This window comes from Schistocerca piceifrons, chromosome 10, assembly GCF_021461385.2.
Source record: "Schistocerca piceifrons isolate TAMUIC-IGC-003096 chromosome 10, iqSchPice1.1, whole genome shotgun sequence".
In the NCBI taxonomy this organism is placed as follows: Eukaryota; Metazoa; Arthropoda; class Insecta; order Orthoptera; family Acrididae; genus Schistocerca; species Schistocerca piceifrons.
The window spans coordinates 45,314,241-45,327,779 of NC_060147.1; the positions used below are offsets into that span (position 1 = coordinate 45,314,241).

At 39.6% G+C, this 13,539-nt stretch overlaps 1 protein-coding gene across 7 annotated transcripts in view; it reads right to left on the reverse strand.

Moving 5' to 3' along the window:
• The window catches only part of LOC124718871 (lysine-specific demethylase 4C-like), a 380,259-nt gene that overhangs the window by 70,710 nt on the left and 296,010 nt on the right, over positions 1–13,539 (reverse strand). For 6 of the 7 annotated variants that reach the window (XR_007005926.1, XM_047244505.1, XM_047244509.1 and 3 more), the window contains one exon: positions 6,828–6,983. The exons of the other annotated variant lie outside the window; for it this stretch is intronic. Coding sequence is in view for 5 of the 6 variants with exons in the window: in XM_047244505.1 (XP_047100461.1) it covers positions 6,828–6,983 (156 nt within the window). In the remaining variant the exon portion in view is untranslated. The remainder of the gene's footprint in view (positions 1–6,827; positions 6,984–13,539) is intronic. 7 annotated transcript variants of the gene reach the window in all.

The following is a 13,539-nucleotide window of genomic DNA, read 5'->3' on the forward strand; positions in this document are numbered from 1 at the left end:
GCCTGACCTGGTACTGTCAACACCGACAGTGGACTGTTGATGACTGGAAACATGTTGCCTGGTCGGACGAGTCTCTTTTCAAATTGTATTGAGCAGTTGGACATGTACGGGTATGGAGAAAACCTCACGATTCCATTGACCCTGCACGTCAGCAGGGGACTGTTCGAGCTGGTGGAGGCTCTGTAATGGTGTGGGGCATTGCAATTGGAGTCATATGGGATCCCTGATAGTCTAGATATAACTCTGACAGGTACATAAGCATCCTGTCTCATCACCTGCAACATACATAGCGAAGGGCTTCGAAGACCTGAAGAAAACAATGGCCGTGTTTATTGACCTAACATCAGCATATGATACAGTGTTGCGGAAAAGCATGCTTCTTAAGTTCTTAAGAATAATTCCATGTAAAAGAATTGCACAACTACTCAATAACATGCTGTCCAACAGGAAATTCCAAGTTCACCTAAAAGGTCAAGTAAGCAAGGAATACAATTTAAATGACGGACTACCACAAGGATCATTATTGGCCCCCCTACTTTTCAATTTATATGTCACTGACTTGCCCGAAACGGAAGCAAGAACATTTATCTATGCTGATGACATAGCCATGGTGATGCAGGCTAACGATTTTACAACTTCAGAAATGACTCTCACTCAGGATCTGCGAATTCTAGATGAATTTTTTAATGGATGGCGACTCAAAGTAAACAGAAATAAAACTGAATCTTCCACCTTCCATCTGAGTAATAGGCACGCTCACTATAAACTGCAAATTTCCTTTAGAAATCAGTTGCTGTTATATAACCCATTCCCAAAATATCTCGGCATGACCTTGGATCATTCGCTAACATATAGAAAACACCTAACTGAAACAGCATTAAAAATGAGAACCCGAAACAATATATTGCACAAACTCTCCAGAACAAGCTGGGGAGCTAAGGCATCAGTACTCAAAACAACTGCCCTCTCACTTGTATACTCTGTTGGGGAATATTGTAGCCCAGTATGGCTGAACAGCACTCTTACAGCCACGGTAGACACGCAGCTGAATGTAGCCATGAGAAGCGTATCCGGGACAATAAAATCCACACCCACAGAATGGCTACCTGTTCTGTCTAATATTGCACCACCGAAGTTACAACGTCAAGCAGCGTTGAAAAGGGAATGGGAGAAATGCTCCAAGAATCCCGAGTTACTGCTACACCAGGACTGTGATGCCACTCAAAGGCAACGTCTTAAGTCCAGGAAACCCTCCTGGAGACTTGGAAAAAGGCTTACTTCTGAAGGATTCCAACTAGAAACAGCATGGCAGGAAGAATGGTTTGCAGCCAATCCCGATTCTGCAGGTCTCATTGCTGATCCTACACGAGTCCCTCCTGGATTCCACTTATCTAGGAGGTCGTGGACCACCCTAAATCGCATGCGCACCAAGCACAGAAGATGCCAGGACTTGAAGCATAAGTGGGGAATTGCTGAAAGTGCCAAGTGTGACTGCAGACACCAACGACAAACAATACACCACATAGTCACAGAGTGTCCCCTACGGAAATATGCTGGAACTCTGACCAGCATACATGAGGTCTCTGAGGAAGCAATCTCCTGGCTGGATACTTTAGATATTAACCTATAGTTTTTATTACAACTTGAAGCTCTGTTTGTCGATATTACTGTTTATAAAAACCACATTTTCTCTTTTACATGTAACTCATCGCAGTGTTTTTATCCGTATGTATATTATTGATTTATCGATCTAATCTAAGACTTTTATTACCATAAATGAATGCAATCTATTTTATTTGTAGTATATGCATATTGTGTTACCAGTAACATCATTGCTGTTCAATTCAAGTAATGTATCCTTGATGCCAAACGAAATAATAAAAACCTGCATCTATTCATGCCCATTGTGCGTTCTGACGGACTTGGGCAATACCAGCAAGGCAATGTGATAGCCCGCACGTCGAGAATTGCTACAGAGTGGCTCTGGGGACACTGTTCTGAGATTTAACACTTCTGCTGGCCTTCAAACTCCCCAGATACAAACATTATTGAGCATATGTGGGATGCCTTGCAACATGCTGTTCAGAAGAGATCTTCACCCACTCGTACTCTTACGTATTTATGGACAGCCCTGCAGGATTTGTGGTGTCAGTTCCTTCCAGTACTACTTCAGACATTAGTCAAGTCCATGGCACATAGTGCTGTGGTACCTCTGCACGCTCGCAGGGGCCGTACATGATATTACGCAGGTGTACTAATTTCTTTGGCTCTTCAGTGTACTACCCAATAGTGACATATGAAAATTTGTACTGCACTGGAACTTGAGCTTGAATTTCCTTCTTATTGTGATCAGACACCTTAACTTGTTTGGCTGTCTGTACATACCCCCTGGACTGAACTAAACTTCCACATATACTGTCTTCATCCTTATGTACACAGAGTATGCACGGAGAGCCTATTTGGTTAAAGGTTTCTGCTTGTGGTAAGTGGGAGATCCAGGTTTGAAGCCTGGTCCGGCAGCCAGTTTTAATCTGCCAATTTGTTTAGAGCTGTAGATTTGATACCAATGTTGTAGACAGTGGTAGTTCTCATCTGTCACTCCTCTGCTTGTAATTTACAAGTATTCAAAGATATATATGCCACAAATTAGCAACTACAATTTGAATATTCTCGGACACTCCTACATCTCCACATACTCACATGCAATAAAATAAAAGCAGTATTTGATATTATGAACTCACAATTTAATGTAGCATTTGGACTGCTTTGCGTTAATTTTAAAATTGCAACATTTGTTGGGGTTTCTAAAAATAAAAGCGATGACAAGAAGGGAAAACTGATAAAAATATACTGTTGTAAAGATAAACTTTCATCACATTTAAATTAAGTCATCTACAGATTGGACACAGACAAAAGGACTAAAAGATTTTTTAACCATCCAGTATCTTTTCTCCAGAGACATGAAAGGAAATGCTAATCTTTTCCAGCATTTGCATAGCCAAAACTCTCTGGATTCCATTCAGTACATACAAATGTCTGTAATTCAGCAAGCTTCAAAACAAGTAATTACTTCTTACTGAGACCCCAGCATGGGCCTCAGACCATTGCAACCAATGTTCGAGTTACCTGGACTAGGGGAAAAATGCAGCCTGTCTATCTGTGTACTCATTTCACAACAGCAGCTAATCAAAGTCTATTAAACAGATATTCCTTCAGTTATTGGCAGAATATTATCAGAATAACAAGAATAAAAATCTGACTGTTGCTGATATTCTACAAAAATTGTTTGGCCACAAAGCGATTTTGGAAATTAAAATCAATTTGTGAATAAATTAACCTTTGTAGAACATCAATAAAACTTTTCACTATTTTGTTGGTTTGTGTATATATGTGTGATTAATCATATTCTCCTTACAAAGTTTCCAAATAAGGCCCAATGATAGTAAAAGAGTTCACTCATAGTTACTTCACATTCAGATTAAAAACTATGTAGCGACGCTTAAAAACTAGATAGCGAGTTTACATTACTGACTGACATTTTTGCCTGTGGATTTACTGACACAGCAGCTCTAATGTTGAATTATTTACAAATGTCAAACCTTCTGCACCCACTGCATATTTATTGTCCTTATTCCTTTTTTGTTTTGGAGATAAGTCACAATTCCAAATACAACAATTCAGTTTTCAAGTTTATGACTGCTTCAGTTTTCACCTAACACTATACAAAGTGATACAATCATTAATTTTACAAGTCTTGCTCCCTGTATGAAATGTAATGCAAAAATAATTGTGAACCTGAAACTATGATGTTTACCTTATTATTGTTACTGAATATTTACACCTGTGTAGGTCAAGAACTTCACAAAAATCATTGAAATTTTTAGTGTCAATACCAAGAACAGCAACACAAACTAGTGTCAGGGAAGGCAAATGGAAGATTTGTTAGAAAGTGAAGTGTACTGATACAGGAAACTGCATAGAAGATTTTAGTGCACTAATTCTGGAGTACTGGGCCAGCATTTGAGAGCCCTACAAACTTTTGCTGAACCCTTTCACATAAATTTAGAAAACTGGTATTCAAGAAATACTGTAATGGGACAATCCTGTGGGGACTGCCATTTATCTCATGTGGACATCATAAGAATATGATAAGCTATATATTACTGTAAGAGAATTCCGAAGATAAGATATGCAGATCAAGTAACTAATGAGGTGTACTGAATCAAATGATGGGTAAAAAAGGAACCTATAGTGCTAACTGACTAAAAGAAGGCATTAATTGGTAGGAAATATCCTGAGGCATCACAGATCTACGCACAATTCCAGTAAGTAGGTTAAATGAATGTGCAAAAATAATTGTGAACATGAAACTATGATGTTTACCTTATTATTATTACTGAATATTTATACCTTCGTAGGGCAAGAACTTCACAAAAATTGATACTGATATATCAGGAATATATCACATCATTGAAATTTTTTGTGCCAATACCAAGAACAGACATACATAAAACCAGTGTCAGGGAAGGCAAATGGAAGATTTGTCAGAAAGTACAGTGTCTGGTACAGGAAACTGCATAGAAGATTCTAGTGCCACTAATTCTGGAGTACTGGTCCAGCATTTGAGAGCCCTACAAAGTAAGCATAATGGCAGACACCAGTTCAGGGATACTCTGCTAAGACTGTAACAGGCCATTATAGTTCACACAAAAGTGTAACAAAAGTGATAGGGAAACTTGTATGAGAATCTTTGGAAGAAAAGTGAAACTGCTTTTGTGGAACCCCATCACACAAATTTAGAAAACTGGTATTCAAGAAATACTGTAATGGGGCAATTTTGTGGAGACCGCCATTTATCTCATGTGGACATCATGAGAATATGATAAGGAATACTGAGCTGTATATTACTATAAGAGAATTCTGAAGATAAGATATGCAGATCAAGTAACTAATGAGATGTACTGAATCAAATCATGGGTAAAAAAGGAACCTATAGTGTTAACTGACTAAAAGAAGGTATTAATCGGTAGGAAATATCCTGAGGCATCACAGATCTATGCACAAATCCAGTAAGTAGGTTAAATGAATGTGCAAAAATAATTGTCAACATGAAACTATGATGTTTACCTTATTATTATTAATGAATATTTATATCTTTGTAGGTCAAGAACTTCACAAAAATTGATACTGATATATCAGGAATACATCACATCATTGAAATTTTTAGTGCCAATACCAAGAACAGACATACATAAAACCAGTGTCAGGGAAGGCAAATGGAAGATTTGTTAGAAAGTACAGTGTCTGGTACAGGAAACTGCATAGAGGATTCTAGTGCCACTAATTCTGGAGTACTGGTCCAGCATTTGAGAGCCCTACAAAGTAAGCATAATGGCAGACACCAGTTCAGGGACACTCTGCTAAAACTGTAACAGGCCATTATAGTTCATACAAAAGTGATAGGGAAACTTGTATGAGAATCTTTGGAAGAAAAGTGAAACTGCTTTTGTGGAACCCTATCACACAGATTTAGAAAACTGTAATGGGAAATACTGTAATGGGAAATACTGTAATGGGACAATTCTGTGGAGACTGCCATTTATCTCATGTGGACATCATGAGAATATGATAAGGAATACTAAGCTGCATGTTACTATAAGAGAATTCTGAAGATAAGATATGCAGATCAAGTAACTAATTAGGTGTACTGAATCAAATGATGGGTAAAAAATGAACCTATAATGCTAACTGACTAAAAGAGGGCATTAATTGGTAGGAAATATCCTGAGGCATCACAGATCTACACACAAATGCAGGAAGTAGGTTAAAATGAATGTACTCATAGGTTGCAGTATTTCTGCAGGGATGAAGATTCTTACTCGGGATAGACTAGCCTGTGCCAGACCAGTCTTCAGACTGAAGACCGCAACAAAAAGATGCTTACAGAGGCAGCAGGTATTCATTTTGGTTGCTGTTGTCGATAAGAGGTCCCCTTCACTACAGACTGCACAGTGGCTTGCAGAGTACAGACGTAGCTCTAGACTCATGTACATGTAGTACACAAATGCACACAATTTTCTGCTATGCAGAAATCAAATATTCAGTTTGGAAGAAAATTATGGGTCACAAATTCACAGTCACAATTACTTGTATATTCAATTTCATGTAAAAATAAATTCAAATGCAGCTACTTTTGTTTTGTTTTAATACTAGGTGGAAAACTGACACTGAAGTAAAGCTAAAAAATCAAACTGAAGTGTGTGAAAGAGCAATTTGGCGCTGAAGTATGTCAGATGTTGTACAAACAATACACTTATGCCAAAATGAACTTTTACTCTGCAGCAGAGGTTGTGCCAATTTGAAACTTCTCGGCAGACCAAAACTGTGTGACAGACTGGGACTCAAATGTGGTACGTCCGTATGTCGCTTTTCACGGGCGAGTGCACTACTGTCCGGGCTATCCGGGCACAGCTCACGATGAGCCCTCACAAGTTTTACTTCAACGAGTACTTCTCGTCCCGCCTTCTGAACTTCACAGAAGTTCTCCCACTTACCTCGCAGGAGTAGCACCCTCAAAACTAAACCTGTGAGAATGGGTCCAGGGTCGTACCCGTACGTCTCGCCGCGAAATGCAAAGGTCTCGGGTTCGAGTCCCGGTCTGGCACACAGTTTTATTCCAACAGGAATTCTCGATTGACATACAGCGGAGAGAGACAGTTTCTTACTATTAAATACCTGAACCTCAGAGAGTTTGGTATCTGCTGAGAGCGAGGAGAGGGACAGGGTTGAAGGAAGGGGAGAGCCCAGAGAACAGAGCCGCTACTCACGAGTATGGCGGACGGGTCGACCTCGTGGAGGAGTCTGCCGTCTGGCAGGGCGACCTTGAGCAGCGGCCTGACTGACATGCGGGTGAGGTGCCCGGGGGCGAAGCAGCTGCCCCCGACCCACACCACCACCGCCTGCCCCGTTTCGAAAGCACACGCCTGCACGACACAGACAAAACACAGGTGGAGACATGCACGGCGGCACACAGCGGGCGAGGGATTGGGTCAAGGGAAGGGGTAAACACAGTTTGAAAGTGTGCGAGGAAAATGTTGCCTGTCCACTTTCGTCTCGGGATCTTCAGCTGGCATTTCTTTAACGATTGTTCCGATGTTTCACCAGCACATCTGGTTGGTATTCTCGAAGATTCAGTTTTCTTCCTGAGGAGAGGGGATTGTGCTCAAGTTGATTCCATGGATGGAGGTTATATGTACTCTACACACTAATGCCCACAGTTTCACAGGTCCTTGTCACTCTAGTTCCTCCACTGTTACTTGTAACTGTGGCAAGGAAATCTGAGATCCATTTACAGTGAGGTTAACTTCTTTCTTGTCAAAACTATTGTCATGTTTGTGAATTTATATGTCTTCCCTAAATGAATGGGCACAACAGCACTTCTTCACAGAAAGAACCAGCATGCTGGAGAGTTTTATTACATGGTCAGTTTCGCACAACGCATGATCTGCCACGTCCAATTTCTCGATGTGTCTCAACCTGCAATATCCTTAATGTTCCACGATTCTGGTATTAGTGGATCGTTCAATCATTTGACACAGACTTTTCCATGTGTGCACACTCCCTGTATTGTGAGTGGGTGTCTTCTAGCCTTTGCTAATCTGAGACAGACTCTGATCTTCCTGGTTGGTTTGTAAATAGTGTTTACACAGTATTTGTGCAATACAAGGCCATTCTGTCTGTCACCCTTGAGATATACGGACAAAGGCTGTACACAACATTTCTTCTTCCAGTATGTCATGTTTTGTGACACTTATAAAAGAGGTGGAGCACCCACTGTTCCTCAAAGTCCATTCTTGGTGTTACATCTCATGTCTGATGAGCTATGATTCACACATTCATCTCACACATATTATGAGTGCATTAATCATACCTCTTTTCTCGTTTGGGTGCCAATTTGAAAGTTTGTGCAGGTATCGATCTGAGTGTGTCAGTTGCTGATATACAATGTTACACAAGTTTTCACTATACCTTGTAACTTGTGCTTGCAGAAAGGGTAGATGCTGATACATTTTTTCATCAGCTATCCTTTCTGGATATGCTGGTTATGAGGAATGGTGAGAGCCCGGGCCACAATGTGCATCAAAAACTGCACACACTAAGTGATACCTGCACAAATTTTCATCACCTGTCTGCGAAAAGAGGTATGGTAAGTATAAACATGCAAGATGAATATGTGAGTTGCTGCACCCCAAATGTGAGATGCAACATCAGGAATGCCTTCAGAGTTACTAAGTGTACTCCATCATTTATATAAGAAATGTCACAAAATACAACACCCAGCTAAGTGCTGCATCAGAAGGAGAAATATCGAGTACAGTCTTTCTCCATACATCGGCCTCATACTGTGCAAATGCTTAGTAAATTGAGAAGGTATATCAGAGAGTGTCTCAGAACAACAAAGGACAAGAGGGTCCCATTCACAATGCGGGGGCTATACTGCAAAATGTGTACATGTCAAAAAGCCTCTGTGGAAATGTCCAGATGATCCACCAATACCACCACGACCAAACATAAATGGTATCGCAGATTGGGACAGGTCGAGAAATCGGCCATGGCAGAGTTCTTACTGTGAGAGACTGACCACTTGATATAATTTCCCAACAGCATTTCTCACTGTGGAGAACAGCTATTGTGCCCATTTGTTCAGGGAACAAGTAGAAATTCACATATGTGGAAATAATTTTAACAAGAAAGAAGATAGCCTCAAGGTAAATAGATCCCGGATTCCCATGCCTCAGAGAATGACTGTACTGAGTAACAATGGAGGAGCTACAGTGATAGTGACCATGGAAATGCTCACCCCCAGAGGCATTAGCGAAGAGTACATATAACCTCCATCCACGGGACCAACTCCAATGCAGCCCCAGCAAGAAGCTGAATCTTTGTGAATGCCAGATGCTCTAGCTGGTGAAACAAAAAAAAGGATCACTATAACAATGTTGGCTGATGGTCTGACACAAGTGCCAAAAGACAAGTGGACAAAAAAGGAGTGACAATTTTGTAGGAGGATCATTAATTAATTAAAGAGACAAATTAGTCTGGAGAAAAAACTGTTAGTAGAGCAAGTTTGATACTTTTATGGCTTTAAGTTGGCATCACTGGGATGAGCCCTGATCAGCTGATGTATCAACATTGTTTTGTTTATAACCTCAAAAATACAACTCAAGATGGTGAATACACTTGAAACATCCACATTAATTTAATAACTTTCTGTTATTTGTTTCTTACTTGCTGAAGGTGAGAAACCAGTAAATATATACTGTAGAAAGTCTAAAGTTTATGGTGAAGGTTGTATTAATTGTGCAAATTTTTACAAGTGGGTAGAGCAGTTCAAAAATGGTCCCTACTCTGTGATTGACAAACACCGTTCTGGCCAACCAGCTGCAGTTTCAACTCCCTCACTTGAAAGTCAAACTGATGACATTATTTGTGCCGACCACCGTGCGACTGTGGAAATGATAGTTGATAAGGTTCACGTAAGTAGTGGTACAGTTCGTAACATTATCTGTAACAAGCTGAAGTACCACAAACCATGTGCAAGATGGGTCCCAAAAGGAGCTGACGCAGCTACACAACAAAACAAGGTTGAGAGTGTGCACAGAGCTAAAGGAACGTTATGAAAGAGAGGGTGAGCACTTGCTCAGCAAAATTTTAACTTGTGATGAAGCTTGGGTTCACTATTATGAGCCAGAATCAAAAAGACAAAGCATGGAGTGGAAGCACACCAACTCACCTGTCAAGAAAAAATTCAAAACCCAAGCATCAGAAGGAAAAGTCATGTTGGCGGTGTTTTGGGAGGCTGACATCCAGTTTTTTGTGATTATCTCAAGGAGCAGCGTACAATGAACAGCCAGTACTACTTGGATTTGCTTTTAAACAAGGTGAAGCCAGCCATGAGAGAGAGACGTGGACCTCAGAGGAGAGGTGTGATTCTCCAGCAAGACAATACATGTCCTCATATTGCTCAACTAATCTGTGAAACCATCAACAAAATGGGCTGGGAAGTACTGCCTCATCCCCCTCACAGTCCCGATTTAGCACCTAGTGATTTTGAATTGTTTGATGCACTGAAGGATGCATTACGTGGGAAGAGGATCCAGGACAATGAGGACGTGAAAAAGTTTGTGGAAAATTGGTTCAAACATCAAGATAAAGAGTTATTTGCAGCCGGAATAAAAAAGCTTGTAGCCTGTTGGAACAAGTACATAAATGTTCAAGGGGATTATGTTGAAAAGTAGAAAAAGTATTATTTTGTAAAAATAAACACCTTTTTCTCCAGATCAATTTGTCTCTTTAATTATTGAATGACCCTCACATGTAAGGGAAAATTTCGTGGATGTCAGATGTTCTGTGTGGAAACTGAACATATCATCTGTAATGTCAATGTACATTGCTGCAAGAACAGCAGGGCAGAAGTTGAAAGATGAGGGCATACAACAGGTCACTGGCATAGTTGTACAGTGAAGGAATTTAACAAATTTGGTTTACTGAAACTGATGCTGTGCCAAGAATGGTCATGGAAGATAAACATAATTCACCATGTCACATAACAAGAGAAATAAAACAATAAATGGGAACACTGGGAAGATAAATTTGGCAAGCTGCATTTATTACTGCCTCTCAGATTTAGCTGCACATCAGTTCCATATGTATTTTTCTTATCACTGATATGAGGGTAACATATGTGAGGAGTGGCGCTAGGTAAGGCAGACACAAATATCACATTTTGATGGTTCTGGTTACCATGCAAACAAATGAGAAAAGAAATAATTCAGAGCTGACAATGAGAAATTAAAACCAGCATGCTGGGCTATTTGTCAAAATGATAAAACCTGAATAACAGCACACAGATGAGATTCTTATGTTTCCTGTATGGCAGAACACAGAGGGGCAGAGAGAGAGGTAAAAACATAAAAGAATAATGGCATGCAGAAGAAATGGTGCGTGGTGTACAAACATTCCAATCACAATAGCAACAGCATGACTTTAAGATGTCAGTGAATAGACTGTTAAACAGGGTTGTTTCTGCTTACAGCTGTAAAACAATTTTTTTATTTTATTTATGGTATTGCACAGGAATCCAGACATCAAGTGAGTATGGACAGTATCCAATTCATAAGGTACACAAATAACCACAAAACCATATAAAAATCATGACCGTGACATATTTCTTATACTCGTATTGTCCTACATGTTAGCCTACTGTCTAAAGGGACCATACAAACATAGGAAGTATGCTAGTTTTGTAATTTTTATGTGGTTCTGTGGTAATTTATACCAGTTGGAAATTGTCCATACTCGCTCGATTTGCGCACTGGAGGTTGTATTTGAAACTTCTGCCTGATGATGTGGAGTTACACAATTAACATAAATAAAAAATAAATTATTTTCTAGCTGTGACTGGAAACAACTGTGTTTAAAAATTACATGAAGGCCGTTGACCTGTCCCACGTCAAACTAGAGAGTAGGTTGCCATGTTAAGTGCCCCAGTACTGACCCCCAAGGCAGAAGACGTTTCAGAATCGATTCAACAGTTTTTGAAAGTCCAAAACTTACTGTTAGTGGGTGGTAAGACTGTTTTCTGTGAAGTAGTGCTGATAATCATAGAAATACTAGATAGAGAATGAAAATGACCAAAGTTCTGATTCAACAACAACTGATTTAAAAGCTCTCTTAGAGTGGTATTATAAATGCTGAATAAATATAGCCAGAAAATTTCTGTGCTTCATTATTACACAAAAATTGGAAAGCTACAGTATGACAGCCAATAAACATTGCAGTCATTAAGAACAGAGCATTAGCTTAGATTGTGAGATTGAAGCAGTCAGTTGTGGCATTGAGGAATGCATAGAAAAATTTGTTTTATGTTATTAATGATGTAACACTTTACGTCACATAATCAGAATGGAATATGAATTTGCATTATGAGATCCCTGATGTGCACAATTAGTGAGAAATACATGATCAACTGAAAATAGCTATGGTATACTCGTGAGTACACAATATGCTACAGGAATTTTTGTATTAGTTTACATATGAACTTGGATAACAACATTATAGCTCAAATATTGTAGACAAGGCAGCAGCAAATTCATCATCACGTGACAAAGATGTGATTGTGGCATGAAGTCTCTGCCTTACTCTTACTCCCTAGGACTATAAGTGGTAAATGAAACCTACCAGGTGGATTAGTATGAACTGCAAAAATAATCATGACTGTAGAAAATGTCATATCTGTATACTGAAAAACTTCTCTAATATGATATGTAAGTGTCCCTCATAAGAGCTGTCAGGCACATTTCCTGTGGTGTTTTGACAGGTATTTGCAATGTGGTTTCTGCAATGTACAGCTGGATTCAGTTCAAATAATTCATCATGTCTTTCACGTGACACCAAGTGTTTTTAGAAAGTGGAAGCTTGTTTCCCATTACAAACAAAATGATTTTTAAAACAGAATTTTATGTGCCTATTCAACAGAGTGGTCCCAAATTAATGATATTTGTTTTGTCAATATGTATTAACAGGGACAGTAAGACAGGAAGAATAACTAACACTCTTGGAGCAACAGCACTACCCTAGCCTGCTTGTCAGTCACTGCTGGAGTATTGCTTATTCTTCATGTTTTCTGTCCGCATTAATACATGTCGACTAAATACATAATGTCCTACACTAATCTGGGACCACTCTAACAAATGGGTATGTAAAATCCCACTTTAAAAATCATTGTGTTTGTAACAGGATTCAAACTGACGCTCTCCATTGAAACCTGGTGTAACGTGAAAGATGACGTGGGCAGTATTTGCTTGACTGACTGCTGCTATGCATTGCAAAAACAAAATTGCAAATACCTGCCAAAGCATCAGAGAAAATGTGCCTGATGACCCTTATGAGGGACACCCATGATACAGTCACAAAGAATACAGTGCTACTTTGAATCTGAATGTTAAATACGAGGGTGATTTAAAAGGTTCTCGGAATCACCACAAGAAGTCAGTGCTAGCACAACAAGTTGTTCACATGATATTCATTGGACTGTTGCCTGTAAACATATGCCATGTCAGTGCTCTTTGGAAGAGAGCTGTGGCTGTGGCACTATTGTTGTTCCCGCATTTGTGAAGATGGAAAAAAATCGAGATTCGAGCAGTGATTAAGTACTTCATAAAGAAAGGTATGAAAGCAAAGGACATTCATGCTGATTTCCAGAATACACTGGGGGACTTCATATTCAGTTGTTACCAAGTGGATAAATGAATGTAAATTTGGTTGGGAGAGTTTAGATGACGATCCGCTCAGTGGTCAGCTGAGATGTGTCACTATTCCAGAAAGCATTGCAAAAATGCACAAAATGCTCATGGAGGATCGCCAATTGAAAGAGTGTGAAATTGCTCATGGTTGCCGGATGTCATCTGAAAGGGTACATCACATTTTAACCAAAGTATTAGAAATAAAAAAAAATTATCTGCAAGATGGGTGCTGTGA